At 41.0% G+C, this 15,518-nt stretch overlaps 1 protein-coding gene and 1 long non-coding RNA gene across 6 annotated transcripts in view; one reads left to right on the top strand and one right to left on the bottom strand.

The window, feature by feature from the left end:
- The window catches only part of ACADL (acyl-CoA dehydrogenase long chain), a 51,702-nt gene extending 51,276 nt beyond the window's left edge, over positions 1 to 426 (bottom strand). For both annotated transcript variants that reach the window (XM_019446111.2, XM_019446113.2), the window contains exon 1: positions 233 to 426. In XM_019446111.2, coding sequence (XP_019301656.2) covers positions 233 to 309 — 77 coding nt within the window. In that variant the 5' untranslated portion in view covers positions 310 to 426. The remainder of the gene's footprint in view (positions 1 to 232) is intronic.
- LOC109265129 (uncharacterized) overlaps positions 32 to 15,518 on the top strand; it is a 177,601-nt gene continuing 162,114 nt past the window's right edge. Inside the window, exons 1-2 of one of the 4 annotated variants that reach the window (XR_008423126.1) lie at positions 32 to 156; positions 5,803 to 5,956. This is a non-coding gene — a long non-coding RNA (uncharacterized LOC109265129). Of the gene's footprint in view, positions 157 to 387; positions 720 to 5,802; positions 5,957 to 15,518 lie in introns of those variants that run through there. The other 3 variants (XR_008423125.1, XR_008423124.1, XR_002079039.2) reach the window with 3 other exon arrangements.

The raw sequence follows: 15,518 nt of genomic DNA, 5'->3' as shown, positions 1-15,518 counted from the left end.
CCCCGCGGTGGGCTTTCCCGCGGTGAGGCGGTCACGGCCGACACCCCCGCCCGCCCTCGCCGACGCGGGTCCCACCAGGCCCAGCCCCTATCCGCGGAGTCTCCCGCCCAGACTGGCGCGCCTTGCGCGCCGCCGCGTTCAGGGTCCCCAGGAAGGGTAGGTGTCGCCGCCCGTACCCCTTAGACCACCCCCTGCCCCCGGGCCGTTCAGCTGGAGCCCTACGGACACTGACCTCGCGGCCGGCGGTGAACGCAGGGCACAGCGGCCACCCGACATGCGCAGGGAGCTGCGGAGCAGGCGTGCAGCCATGGCTGGACGGCGAAGGGAGGCCGGCGCTCAGGATGCCACTCCTCGGCGACTCTAGGGCGGAGTTCCCCGCGAGCCGACAGTCTTTCACGGTCCTACTCGGCTTAATGGGGATAAATGCGCCCGGCTGCGGAGCCGGAAGCCAGAAGACCTGCCAGCCCTCGAGCAGGCGGGCGGAGCGTAGCCCAGCGTTGCAACACTCCCCTCTTCAGAGTCGCAGCCACCCAAGTAGTATTTGATTTGAATTCCTGCTATGCCAGTTTACAGAAGTCATGAAATACTGTGTAATAACCAACATTCCAACGGGATGATAGTCTGAGCTGTTGAAATTTACGAACTTGGTTTTTGGAGATGGGAAATCTCTGAAGGATTTTGAACTCCAAACAGGGTTTGGCGAGTGGAATTCTAAGGAAGTAAGGGAGGCCATTTAGACCATTCGACTAGTGAAGGACAGTTATCAAGGCCTGAACTTGGGCAAGTGAAAACAAGATTTTGTGTTTTCTTAATAAGTTCAAGAAATCAAGAACTTATTCACTGAATGCAGAATATCAGGAAGTTAAAAACTAAAAAGGGAGTTAATACCGATCAGGTATTAATATTAGGTGAATAATACTTGTTGACTTGAGGGAAGCACCGGGCTTCGTGCAGGCTTTCCAAAATTCTAGACTTGGCTGGCTGGTGGTCTTAGGACCTCCGCCATTAGGAGTCTGTGCCGGGTATTTATAAGCTTCATGGGACCAGACTTGGTTTTTCAAGATGGTAATTGGCTGATCAAATTACCTGTCTGTATGGGGCAATAAGAGACCTTTTTCTGCATGATCTTGCTGAACGTCTGAAAAAAAATAATACAACACTGCTTTAGAGTGCCTCAGTGTGGTCTGAGAATCAGGCAGCAGCAGCACTACATTTTGAATCATAACATTTGATGATGAGGTCCAGGATCCTATGGTTACACATCTCACAGGTGATTTTTTTTATAGGCTTATTAATTCACTTTTAATTACCTCCTATGAAAACACTGTGGTGGCAACAGCTGGAGACTGGATCCTCTGCATGGAGACTCTTCTGTGTTTTACTAGAAGGTTCATGAACTCCTGTTAGGGAAACTTGGTGAACGGGGCCACTTTCTAGAGGCTGTCTTGTTGAGATAGCCATAGATCTTAGAGACGGCATAAAAGGTGACCTTGGCAAAATTGCCCGTGGTGGCAGTGCAATCTTTGGTGTAGGTGTGGCTGTTGTCTCTATCAGTTATCCTCAGCAGCTTCTTGGGCCCAGATGAGTCTAGTGCTTCCAGAGGAAGCACTACCAGCTGGAAGCACTACCAGGCTAGCCATACCAGTGATGAAATTTGAAGTGGGGTTTGCAAGAAAACGGCTAAGAAAGAATTATTGAGACATCTTTGGTGCAAAAAAGGTGATTTTATTAAAGCACGTAAACAGGACCTATGGGCAGAAAGCGCTGCACTGGGACTGTGAGATGCGACTGATGATAATACTTTCAAGTTTGTGAAGGGAGGGGGGTATAGCTAACTTAGGTCTCCAAGGAATTTCTGGATGCTGAAAGTAGGGTCTCACAGGACCCTGAAGATTTAGCTATTCTCAAGATAAGGTTGCTTTTAGTTTAGTTTTTTTTTTTTAATGTTTATTTATTTTTAAGAGAGAGACAAAGTGAGAGTGGGGGAGGGGCAGAGAGAGAGGGAGACAGAATCTGAAGCAGGTTTCAGGCTCTGAGCTGTCAGCACAGGGACTCACACGGGGCTCGAACCCAGGAACCGTGAGACCATGATCTGCGTGGAAGTCAGATGCACTGAGCCACCCAGGTGCCCCTAGTTTTTAAGGAAGTGTAAACGTTAAGGCATTATGGCAACCATAAAGGTCTTGGGGAGTGTTACATGCTGCAGGTCTCTGACATCTATCAGTGGGTTGCAGGCTAGAAGGGAATTTAATTTAAACTACATTTTTCTTGCCTTTATTTACCTCATTTCCCCCCCTGAACAACTTTGACCCTTAAATCTTTAAGGTTGTTAAAGGCAGAAGGTCTCATCTTCTGTAGCATCTTCATGCTGCAATAAGGGCGTAGAGATGGGCTTACCTAAGGGTCAAGGCTAGTCAGTTGAGAATTTAATAGGAGTTAGAAAAGCCTAACTGAGCAGTATCTAGAGGGGATATCATATGGGAGTTTTCTTGAGGAGAAAGGATCATCTGTTGGCTTGAAGTTATAGCATTGAAGGAGTCTCGGCACCAGGTGGAGAGTCATGGGAGAAAACAGCAAAACATGATTAAAGTAACAAAAAGAGGCCCAAATAAGAGTCCTTTGATAGTTGACAAAAATCTTCCTTTAGTTCGGTCCAGGAGTTCAACCACTTATTAAAGGAAAGACAAGGATCATTTAAAGTGCCAATTTGAGTATTTTTCAGTTAGAAACTCAGAAATATTTCTGTGGTAATCTGAATGTATACACAGCACTTTGTTTTTATGAGACCACAAATTCCACCTGTGCAACAGGTAAAATATCTAAGGCATTTTATTTTGAAGAATTGTTTAATGCATTTGAGTTATTTTAGTGTTTAATAATTAATATAATGTTATTTTGAGAATCGTTTAAGGCCTTCATTGTGTAATAGGTAGTGTTAATCATCATACAGATTCTGTTTTGCTTAGTCAGGTGATTAGTAAGTGATAATTATAGAAACAAAAATACAGGTTAATGGTTAAAGCAAAATTATAAACCCAGAGTCTGTCAGTTCTACCAGTGAGATTTTTAGATGTTAACCTTGAGGCATCCTCAGATAGACTGAGAACAGGCAGCAAGAATCAGATGGGGTTTTCTGGTTTGTAATTCAAATGTCTGTGGTGATCCATCTGAATGGCCCATAGAGCAACAGGCACAAAGATTGTCTATACATGAGTTTTGTGACAATTTCTCTGAAGTTTGCCTCAAGTTGTCTAGTGTAGGCAAACAACAAACATTTAAAGGCAATCAGAACTAGAATTTAACATCCATAAAGGTGCGTTATTGAAATATAATTTTTCTCTCTAGTAACCCTGATTTCCAGAGAGAGCCAAATCAAGATGAATACATTTGTAGAATGAGTCCACTTTTAACAAACTCAGCCTAATTATTTACATCAGCTCATCAAGAACAGTGATTGGTCATATAGATCTTTTAAAATTTGCTTTGCTGGAACTTTTTATAAGGAACCTCTAGACTGAACTTCTAGTAGCCTCGCCAGGCCAGAAGCCAAGCCAAGTACTTGCCATCAGACATGCCTGCAATACCTATAGGATTCTGTGAATTCCTCTTCATGAGGTCCCCAAGGTATCCTGAGGTTCCTGCACCTGCCGGGAAGTGACCTTCTTTACTCACCTAGTAAGGCTGCTGGGAACTCTCTAAGCGAGGTATCAGACCAACATTTCCAAGGGGCTTTATTGGCTTCATGCTTCATAAAGTCAACCTTAGTTCCTTAAAACTGTCTGGTCATATCTGAGTCTATGCATGTCGCTCTCAAATATGACATTCCAGTCAAACCCTTGGTAAAATAACCAGTACCTCCAAGGGTGAACTGTTACAAGGAGAACAGATTCTTATTGAATTTATGCAAATAACTGTAATGACCATGAAAGAAAGAATCCTTATTGAGAGCTTTTGAATTTCAGAGGGTTCAGGTAGGGAGAAGATTAAATGCTTTATTTTGTTCACAAAGGAATATTTTATCACATTTTTGTAAGTCATAGGTATCTTAAGAGAAAGTTTCCTTAATCTGGAAGAACAAACATTAGAGGACAAGCAATATTTCCAACAAGAGTCACAAAAACTATAATTTTCCTTTGTGTGTGTGTGTGTGTATATATATATATATATATATATATATATATATATATATATATATATGTAATTTTTGAGCAGTGACAGCATTTACCCAAGCAATACAACCTCAGGTTTACCATTATTTGTTTGATAGTGAGGAGGAAGCATAAGGCAGGCTGAGGGCAAAGTATAGGCTGACAGCAATCCTGCTTCTCCCCACCTCGCAGGTGGAATATGTGTGATATTCCTTGGATACTCCTGGCCACCCAAAAACAAAGGAAAGGGGTTTAAGTGCTTGCCATGGTGATGTGGGAAACTAAGGCAAATGAAAAATTAAATTCCCTTACTGCCTACAGTCCACTGACAAGTCCTTGAAACAGGCAGAGTGACTTCCCTCTATGAGCTCAGCTGCCTCCGTAATGACACTTTGCTGGGGGCAAAAGGGAATCTTGGCTTAACATTATCCTGACCGCCCCCCACCCCAGGGTCCTGTAAGTCTACTTTAACATATAAAAATTCCTTTGGAAACTTCCTTTATCTCAACTACCCTAACATATATGCTGGCAATCATAGCCTAAGCTTATGGCCCCCTGATATACATCTGAAGGGTCTCATGACTGAGGTTTTACTAAATGGCAATAAATGGTGTTTTCCTAACAGCATCTCCCTTCTCAAGGTCCTGGAAACTTTGCTTCCAAAATGCCTTAGAGACTTACTCCATCCCTAACTCCCTCTCAACCTGAGGGTATATAATTAGTTACCTGTCACAACCTCAGGGCAGCTCTTTCTGACCACAGGTCCTGTCCCCATGCTTTAATAAAATTACCATTTTGTACCAAAACCCCATCACTCACTGCCCTGTGTCTATAGAGAAGTGGGCCAAGACCATGCTCCAGCATGTGGCAGAGGCTGTCTCCTTGGAGCACATAACACCCAGAAACAACTTGGTCATTGTAGTTCCGGATGGTGAAAAATGCCTTGAACTCAGTCTACTGGCCAGCGCAGGTCTCCTTTTGCATGGCCCTAATCTTTAAAGAGACACATTAACAGAAAAAAAGTTGATCTCAAACTCCTTAATAGGCAAGGAGAAGAGTTAGAACGCCAAGGGATATGGTATGATGTGTTGACCTTTGGAGCCAACTGCCAAAAAAAGAATTCTTGAGACATCTTTGGTGCAAAAAGTGGTTTTATTAAAGCATGGGGACAGGACCCGTGGGCAGAAAGACCTGCACTGAGGTTATGAAGAGTGACTGATTATATACTTTCAGGGTGGGAGGTGGGTAGGGACAGCATAAGTCTCTAAGGTAGTTTGGAAACAAGGTTTCCGGGACCTTGAGGGGCTAGCTGTTGTTAGGAAAAGGTCATTTATTACTGTTTAGTAAAAACTTAGTTATGAGACCCTTCAGAAGTATATCAGTGGGCCATAAGCTTGGAGTATGATTGCCAGCCTATATCTTGGTACAAGAAGTTTCCAAAGGACTTTTTATATGTTAAAGTGGACTTACAGGACCCTGGGGGTTTGGGATAATGTTAAGTTAAGATTGCATTTTGCCCCTTAGCGAAGTGTCATCATTGAGACAGCCGAGCTCCTAGAGGAAGGTCACTCTGCCTGTGTCAAGGACTTGTCAATGGGCTATAGGTTATAAGGAAATTTAATTTTTCATTTACCTTTCTTTCCCACATCACAAGGAGTTTATCTTCATGTCCTTGACCAGGAGGCCCAACTTAGTGAGGAGATATCCTTGGCCTTGCCTTGGCAAGTTCTGCAGCCTCCATCTCACCTGGACCACATCTAGGACCCGGACTAGGGCACTGTTGCTGAAGCCTCTGCATAGAACTTTCTGTAAGTGTAAGCTGTTTTTATTCTCCTCCACTCACATATTCACATTTTCAGGTAATCCTGACTTTTAATAATGGCCTTTAATAATCAATTTGACAACAATCAGATTTTTTCTAACTCAAATAATTGGCTCTGATAGTGATATTTCAGATCAAGAAGATCTGAACAAGATAAAAATTCATTTGCCTCAAGAGGAAATAGAAGTTTTGGGGCAGACCTATGGGGGAGCTGTCTGAAGCAAGCAGGCCTTTGTGGTACTTTGTGGCTATGTTTTGAGTCTCTGAGCAGGACCAGGCATGCCCATGTAGATGGCAAAGGCAAGATTTCTCTAGAGAGTTTTAGAATTATTGCCAAATCCCTAGGAAATGCAGTAACGTAAGTGAGGTGATTTGAAGTGTTGGGGTCCAGAGTCAATGGCCAAGAAAGATTTCTTGAGATGTCTTCAGTGCAAAAAGGTGTTTTTATTATAGCATGACAGGACCCTTGAACAAAAAGAGCTGCACTGAGATTCTGAAGAGCAGTTGACTGTATACTTTGGAGTGGGGGGTGGGGTGGGGCGTGTAAAGACAAAGGAAATTTCCAAAAGGATTTTCATATGTTAAAGAAGACTTGCAGGATCCTGGAGGCCTGGCTATTGTCAAGCTAAGGTTCTTTTTCCCTCTAGCCAGGCATCACCATTAACACAGCTGGGGGAGTCCCTGGAGGAATGTTACACTCTGTGTCAAGTATTTGTCAATGGGCTGCAGGTAAAAGGAAATTTATTTTTGTCCACGTTTCCTTTTGCCTTTGTTCTCCACATCATTGAAGAAACCCCAAGACTCCTAATTTTAGAGGCAGTGATTAGTGATGTTTGTGGAGATGGGTTTCATTATACATTTCCATTTACATGAAGAGATTAGGAAGATATTATCTATGTGTTTAATGAAATACAACATTAAATGATCTATAAGCCATTTTCAAATGTGAAAATACTAAATAATTGTTTTGGATACTTGCCATACCTCCTTGAAATGTGAGCTGATTGCCCCCTTGACATGTAATCTTGTTATTTTGCACCTTTATCTCTTCTTTTCCTCAATGAACTTTTTTGTTTTTCAAAATAAAGTTTTTTTGAGCACTTTAGGTCATCTTAATTTTTCATCAAAATTAGCTCCTTTGTGGATAGATTGGATACATCATGTCCCGTTCACTTCTAGTGTATATTTCCTAAGAATAAAGGAGTTCTCTTAATAACTGTAGCACAGTTATCCAATGTAGAAATTTAACCCTGATATATATTCTTTATTTAGTTATATTATTCTTATTTTGTAGAGTAAGCTGTACTCCCACTGTGAGGCTTGAATTTACAACCCTGAAATTGAGTCACATGCTCTACTGACTGAGCCAGCCAGGTGCCCTGAACCCTGATATAATATTCTTAAATTATATCTACAGTCCATATTCCAATTTCAACAAGTGTTCTAATAATATCCTTCCATTACAGTGAAGTCTGATAAAATAAAAAATGGAGATCAGCCCTTAAAATTGCCTGAGTGCACAAAACCAGTTCAGTCATAAAACTGAATGTAGCTTATTTTCAAGACTAGCTTGACCTGGGTCATTTATTCCTACTGCCTCTGAAAATCGCTGGCAAAACTTGAACTCTTTTTCCAAGATTGATATGAGGACCAACTCCCTTTCATTTAAGAAAATCCCAATATTATAAATAATAACTAACCACTGTGAAGAATAGTCACTGTCTTCCTTACCATACAGTAGTGCTTCCCCAATTACCTGCTGGGGATAAGTTCCAAGACCCCATAGTGGATGCCTGAAACCCTGTATATACCATGTTTTTTATACATACTATTGTACCTGGGATTCAGGGGTGCAAGAGCACCTGACTTCTGGGGTCTGAAACAGACTGGGTTCAGCAATTCTCTGCTGACGAAATCCAAAAGTGGAGAAACCAACTGTGGTGAAACAAGAAAGGAATGTATTTCAGTGAGGGCAACACCAGGAAGACCGTGGACTAGTGTCTCAAAGACTATCTTCAAAGTGCTGAAATACTTCCAGGTTTATATAAGGAAAGTCTGGGGCAAAGGTGAGTGGGTCCATGTGGGTAGGCAGTGAAAGTCAAGTCAATCATTGTCTTAGAGTTAATCCAAACTTATTTGTCAGGTCTTGCTGGCTCAGGGCAGCCTTATTGCTTAAGAGGGTAGTTTGGATTCCCATCAGGGGATGTTTCGGCCCCAGGGTCTTCTTTTTTTTTTTTTTTCTTTTAATGTTTATTTATTTTTGAGAGAGAGAGAGAGAGAGAGAGAGAGAGAGAGAGAGAGAGATAGTGCAAGCTAGGGAGGGGCAGTGAGAGAGGGAGACACAGGATCCAAAGCAGGTTCTGCGCTGACAACAGACAGCCAGATGTGGGGCTCTAACTAATGAACCATGAGATCACGACCTGAGCCGAAGTCAGACTCTTAACCAACTGAGCTACCTGGGCACCCACCCCCAGGGTCTTCTCCCTGAGTCAAGAAACAAACTGGAAAGAAGAACCCAACTAGAAACTGTGAGGTCAAAATGCGGGCAGCAGAAATCCTCCTTCACTATGATAAAGCTTAATTTATGAGTTAGGCATAGTAACAGATTACCAACAATAATAGAATAATTATAATAATGTACTATTAAAAAGTTATGTGCATATGATCTCTCAAACTGTCTCATTGTACTGTACTCACCATTCTTCCTGTGATGTCTATGTGATGAGATGTAGTGAGGTGAATCACGTGGTCACCATGACATAGTGTTAGGCTACTGACGATTTGTCAGAAGGAAGATCCTCTGCCTCTGGATCACAGATGACCATGGGGAACTGAAACTGTGGAAAGCAAAACTAGATTGGGGTGGGGGTGGGGTACACTACTGTTAAACTGCTTTATAATAATAAACCCCTAAGCCTTATTCTATGTTTTGGTTTGAGTGCTTCCCATTTGTGAACTTTTGGTGTGTGCGGAAGAAACTTTTACTAATTACTTCTTCAATGATTCACTGGTTTGATTTGGCTATTTCTGAACTTACTGACAAGTCCAATGTAGAATATTTTGTTATCTTGCCTCTCTAATATCCTTTCACCTGGCACAGTTCCTTTTGTCTGATAATTCATGACATTAACATTCTTTGAAGAATACAGCCAGGTAATTTCAAAAATATAATTTATTGTCAAATTGGCTAACATACAGTGTCTAAAGTGTGCTCTTGGTTTTGGGGGTAGATTCCCGTGGTTCATCGCTTACATGCAACACCCAGTGTTCATCCCAACAAGTGCCCTCCTCAATGCCCATCACCCATTTCCCCCTCTCCCCTGCCCCACCATCAACTCTCAGTTTGTTCTCTGTATTTAAGAGTCTCTTGTGGTTTGCCTCCCTCCCTCTCTGTTTGTAACTATTTTATTTCCCCTTCCCTTCCCCCATGGTCTTCTGTTAAGTTTCTCAAGGTCCACATATGAGTGAAAACATATGATATATGTCTTTTTCTGACTTATTTCACTCAGCAAAAACCTTCCAATTTCATCCATGTTGTTGCAAATGGCATGATTTCATTTTTTCTCATTGCCAAGTAGTATTCCATTATATATATAAACTACATCTTTATCCATTCATCAATTGATGGACATTTAGGATCGTTCCATAATTTGGCTATTGTTGAAAGTGCTGCTCTAAACATTGGGGTACACGTGTCCCTATGAATCAGCACTCCTGTATCCTTTGGATAAATTCCTAGTAGTGCTATTGCTGGGTATTAGGGTAGTTCTATTTTTACTTTTCTGAGGAACCTCCACACTGTTTTCCAGAGTGGCTGCATCAGTTTGCATTCCCACCAACAGTGCAAGAGGGTTCCTGTTTCTCCACATCCTTGCCAGCATCTGTTGTTTCCTGAGTTGTTAATTTTAGCCACTCTGACCGGTGTGAGGTGGTATCTCAGTGTGGTTTTGATTTCTATTTCCCTGATGATGAGTGATGTTGAGCATCTTTTCATGTGTCGGTTGGCCATCTGGATATCTTCTTTGGAAAAGTGTCTATTCATGTCTTCTGCCCATTTCTTCACTGGATTATTTGTTTTTTGGGTGTTGAGTTTGGTAAGTTCTTTATAGATTTTGGATACTAACCCTTTATCCGATATGTCATTGCAAATATCTTGTTCCATTCTGTCAGTTGCCTTTTAGTTTTGTTGTGTTTCCTATGCAGTGCGGAAGCTTTTTATCTTGATGAGGTCCCAATAGTTCATTTTTGCTTTTAATTCCTTTGCCTTTGGAGATGTGTCAAGCAATAAATTGCTGAGGCTGAGGTCAAAGAGGTTGTTGCCTGCTTTTCCTCTAGGGTTTTGATGGTTTCCTGTCTCACATTTAGGTCTTTCATCAATTTTGAGTTTATTTTTGTGTATGGAAGAAAGTGGTCTAGTTTCATTCTTCTGCATGTTGCTGTCCAGTTTTCCCAGCACCATTTGCTAAAGACACTGTCTTTTTACCATTGGATACCCTTTCCTGCTTTGTCAAAGATTAGTTGGCCATACATTTGTGGGTCCAATTCTGGGTTCTCTATTCTATTCCATTGGTCTATGTGTCTGTTTTTGTGCCAATATTATACTGTCTTGATGATTACAGCTTTGTAGTAGAGGCTGAAGTCTGCCTTCCACTTTGGTTTTCTTCTTCAATATTACTTTGGCTATTCGGGGTCCTTTGTGGTTGCATACAAATTTTAGTATTGTTTGTCCTAGCTTTGAGAAGAATGCCAGTGCAATTTTGATTGGGATTGCATTGAATGTGTAGATTGCTTCGGGGAGTATTGACATTTTAACAATATTTATTCTTCCAATCCATGAGCATGGGACGTTTTTCCATTTCTTTGTGTCTTCTTCAATTTTTCTCATATGTTTTCTATAGTTTTCAACATACAGATCTTTTATATCTTTGGTTAGTGTTTTTTTAATTTTTAAAACATTTTTATTTATTTTTGAGAGACAGAGAGCATGAGTGAGAGACGGGCACAGAGAGAGGGAGACACAGAATCCAAAGCAGGCTCCAGGCTCCAAGCTTTCAGCACAGAGCCCAGTGCAGGGCTCAAACCCACAAACTGTGAGATCATGACCTGAGCCGAAGTCAGACACCCAACTGACTGAGCCACCCAAGTGCCCCTTTGGTTAGGTTTATTCCTAGGTATTTTATGCAATTGTATAAATGCAAATGTTCTTTGTGCAATTGTAAATGTGATTAATTTCTTTTTCTTTTTTTTTTTAAATGTTTATTTATTTTGGAGACAGAGAGAGAGACAGAGCATGAACGGGGGAGGGTCAGAGAGAGAGGGAGACACAGAATCTGAAACAGGCTCCAGGCTCTGAGCTGTCAGCACAGAGCCCCATGCGGGGCTCGAACTCACGGACCGTGAGATCATGACCTGAGCCGAAGTTGGACGCTCAACCGACTGAGCCACCCAGGCGCCCCGTAAATGTGATTAATTTCTTGATTTCTCTTTCTGTTGCTTCATTATTGGTGTATAGAAATGCAACCAATTTCTGTACATTGATTTTTTACCCTGTGACTTTGCTGAATTCATGTATCAGTTCTAGCAGCCTTTTGGTGGAGCCTTTCGGGTTTTTCATGTAGAGTATCATGTCGTCTGCAAAAAGTGAAAGTTTGACTTCTTTGCCAATTTTGATGCCTTTTATTTGGTTTTGTTGTCTGATTGCTGATGCTAGGACTTCTAACACTATGTTAAACAACAGTGGTGAGAGTGCACATCCCTGTTGTATTCCTGATCTCAAGGGGAAAGCTCACAGTTTTTCTCCATTGAGGATGATATTAGCTGTGGGCTTTTCAAATATGGCTTTTATAATGTTTATGTATGTTCCTTCTATCCTGATTTTTTTGAGGGTTTTTATTAAGAAAAGTTGCTGTATTTTGTCAAATGCTTTTTCTGCATCTATTGACAGGATCATATGATTCTTTTACTTTCTTTTATTAATGTGATGTATCATGTTGATTGATGTGCAAATATTGAACCAGCCCTGCAGCCCAGGAATGAATCCCACTTGATCATGGTGAATAATGCTTTTAATATGCTTTTGAATTCTATTTGCTAGTATCTTGTTGAGAATTTCTGCATCCATGTTCATTTGGGATATTGGCCTGTATGTGGGGTCTCTGTCTGGTTTGGGAACCAAGGTAATGCTGGCTTCATAGAATGAATCCTGAAGCTTTCCTTCCATTTCTAGTTTTTGGAATGGCTTGAGAAGGATAGGTATTAAGTCTGGTAGAATTCCCCTGGGAAGCCATCTGGCCCAGGACTCTTATTTGTTGGGAGAGTTTTGATAACTAATTCAATTTCTTCACTAGTTATGGGTCTGTTCAAATTTTCTATTTCTTTCTGTTTGATTTTGGTAGTGTGTGGGTGTCTAGGAATTTGTCCATTTCTTCCAGGTTGTCCAGTTTGTTGGCATGTAATTTTTCATAGGGGGCGCCTGGGTGGCTCAGTCGGTTGAGCATCTGACTTTGGCTCAGGTCATGATCTCGCGGTCTGTGAGTTTGAGCCCCGCGTTGGGCTTTGTGCTGCTGACAGCTCAGTGCCTGGAGCCTACTTCGGATTCTGTGTCTCCCTCTCTCTCTGCCCGTCCCCCGCTCATGTTCTGTCTCTGTCTGTCAAAAATAAATAAACATTAAAAAAAATTTTTTTTCATAGTATTCTCTGATAATTGCTTGTATTTCTTGTCTTGGACTCTAAGTCTAAAGTTCTTTCTTGTCTAGCAAGAATGCGGGACACAGGATTAAATGCGAGAGATGACTAATGTCTGGGAAAAGACAAGAGCCCCGATTAAGGGTCCTTGCTCTGTTTTTATTAGGATCATAAGGCTTACAAACATAGTGATGGACGTGCACAAAGAGACAATGAAACTGTGAACATTAATTCATGGATGTGAGGGAAAGGGCATCTTGAAGATATTTGAGGTTAGGGGTTTGGGTTAATACAAAACAAAATCCTGGTGCCAGACAGCTGGGCTGAAGGTTGTTTACAGCAGACATGAGGCACCACCTCTGTTTATCTTAGCTAGCCTAGGGAATAAGACAGAGAGAGCAAGTAACTTCAGCGTTAACAAGGCACCTTTTCTTTTGCTAATCAGCTCTGCTCTGGGCAGCTTCACCTGCAGTTCAGGGGTCTATAGCCCTATTTACCTGTTTGCCTAATTTGGTCCTTCCTTCCTGTGAAAGCAGCTTTCTGCTATAGTACTAAATTGGGGGACACTTTTGCCCTGCATACCTAATCTTGTTTACCTCATATACTGTAATGCGGGCCTTTGCCCCACCCTTTCTATCCTGGGGCCTCAGCTCTGCCTTCTCTATACTGGGGCTTTTGCCCCACCCTCTCTATACTTATTTACTTAATCTTGTTCACCCAAACTTGGGTATGAGCATCCTATGGCTTTGTAATTCTTTTTGCCTTGTTAACTCATCAGCGCAGGCTCAGGGAATTCCAAAGCTTATTCCCCACAATTTCTGAGGGATTGTTGTGATAAATTCGTTTTCATTTGTGATTTTATCTATTTAGCTCCTCTCTCTTTTCTTTTTGAGAAGCCTGGCAGGTGGTTTATCAGTTTTGTGTTGTTGTTTTTTCTTTTTTTTTCTCAAAAAACCAGCTCTTAGTTTCATTGATCTGTTCTACTTTTTTTTTTTATTCTATATTGTTTATTTCTGCTCTGATCTTTATTATTTCTCTTCTTCTGCTGGCCTTGGGGTTTCTTTGTTGTTCTGCTTCTAGTTCCTTTAGGTGAGCTGTTAGATTTTGTATTTGGGATTTTTCTTGTTTCTTGAGATAGGGCTGGATTTTAATGTATTTTCCTCTTAGGATGCCTTTGCTGCACCCCAAAGGGTTGGACTGTTGTGATTTCATTTTCATTTGTTTCCATATATTTTAAAATTTCTTCTTTAATTTCCTGGTTGATCCATTCATTCTTTAGTAGGATGTTCTTTAACCTCCATGCATTTGGAGGTTTTCCAAACTTTTCCTGTGGTTGATTTCGAGTTTCATAGCACTGTGATCTGAAAATGTGCATGGTATGATCTCAATTGTTTTATATTTGTTGAGGGCTATTTTGTGACCCAGTATGTGATCTATCTTGGAGAATGTTCCACGTGCACTTGAGAAGAGTGTGTATACTGCTGCTTTAGGATGAAAAGCTGAATATATCTGTGTCAAGTCCATGTGGTCCAGTGTATCATTCAGGGCCATTGGTTCTTTGTTGATTTTCTGTCTGGATGATCTGTCCATTGTTGTAAGTGGAGTATTAAAGTCCCCTGCAATTACCACATTCTTACCAATAAGATTTCTTATGTTTGTGATTAATTGTTTTAAATATTTGGGTGCCTCTGAATTTGGTGCCTAAACATTTATAATTTTTAGCCCTTCTTGATGGATATACCCCGTAATTATGATATAATGCCCTTCTTCATCTCTTGTTACAGCCTTTAGTTTAAAATCTAGGTTGCCTAATGTAAGTATGGCTACTCCAGCTTTCTTTTAACTTCCAGTAACATGATAGATGGTTCTCCATCCCCTCACTTTCAGTCTGAAGGTGTCCTCAGGTCTAAAATGGGTCTCTTGTAGACAGCAAAGAGATGGGTCTTTTTTTTTTTTTTAATCCATTCTGATATTCTACGTCTTTTGGTTGGAGCATTTAGTCCATTTACATTCAGTGTTATTATTGAAAGATATGGATTTAGAGTAATTGTGTTATCTGTAGATTTCATGCTTGTAGTGATGTCTCTGGTCCTTCGTGGTCTTTGCAACATTCTACTCAGAGTTCCCCTTAGGATCTCTTCTTATAGGGCTGGTTTAGTGGTGATGAATTCCTTCAGTTTTTGTTTGTCTAGGAAAACCTTTATCTCTCCTTCTATTCTGAATGACAGACTTGCTGGATAAAGGATTCTTGGCTGCATATTTTTCATATTGAGCACATTGAATATTTCCTGCCACTCCTTTCTGGCCTGCCAAGTTTCAGTAGATAGGTCTGCTACTACTGTTATGTGTCTGCCCTTGTATGTTAACGCATGTTTGTCCCTAGCTGCTTTCAGAATTCTCTGTTTATCTTTGATTTTGCCGTTTTTATGATATGTCATGTAGAAGATTGATTCAAGTTATGTCTAAAGGGAGTTCTCTGTGCCTCCTAGATTTCAATGTCTGTTTCCTTACCCAGAGTGGGGAAGTTCTCAGCTATGATTTGTTCAAGTACACCTTCTGCCCCTTTTTCTCTCTTCTTCTTCTGGAACTCCTATGGTACAGATATTATTCCATTTCATTGAATCACTTAGTTCTCTAATTCTCCCCTAGTGGTCCAGAATTTTTTTTTTATCTCTGTTTGTCTCAGCTTCATCTTTTCCTATAATTTTATCTTCTGTTTCACCTATTCTCCCCTCTCACTTTTCAATCCTCGCTGTCACTGCCTCTAGTTTATTTTGCACCTCATTTACAGCTTTTTTTAAAATAACCTTCTCATCCTGTTTTTTTGAATTTTTTTAATGGTTTATTTATTCTTGAGAGAGAGA

Source organism: Panthera pardus, unplaced genomic scaffold, assembly GCF_024362965.1.
Source record: "Panthera pardus isolate Hobbes unplaced genomic scaffold, ASM2436296v1 HiC_scaffold_10, whole genome shotgun sequence".
NCBI lineage: Eukaryota > Metazoa > Chordata > Mammalia > Carnivora > Felidae > Panthera > Panthera pardus.
Note: the sequence above shows the minus strand (reverse complement) of the source record. Positions and strands in the feature narration are given on the sequence as shown.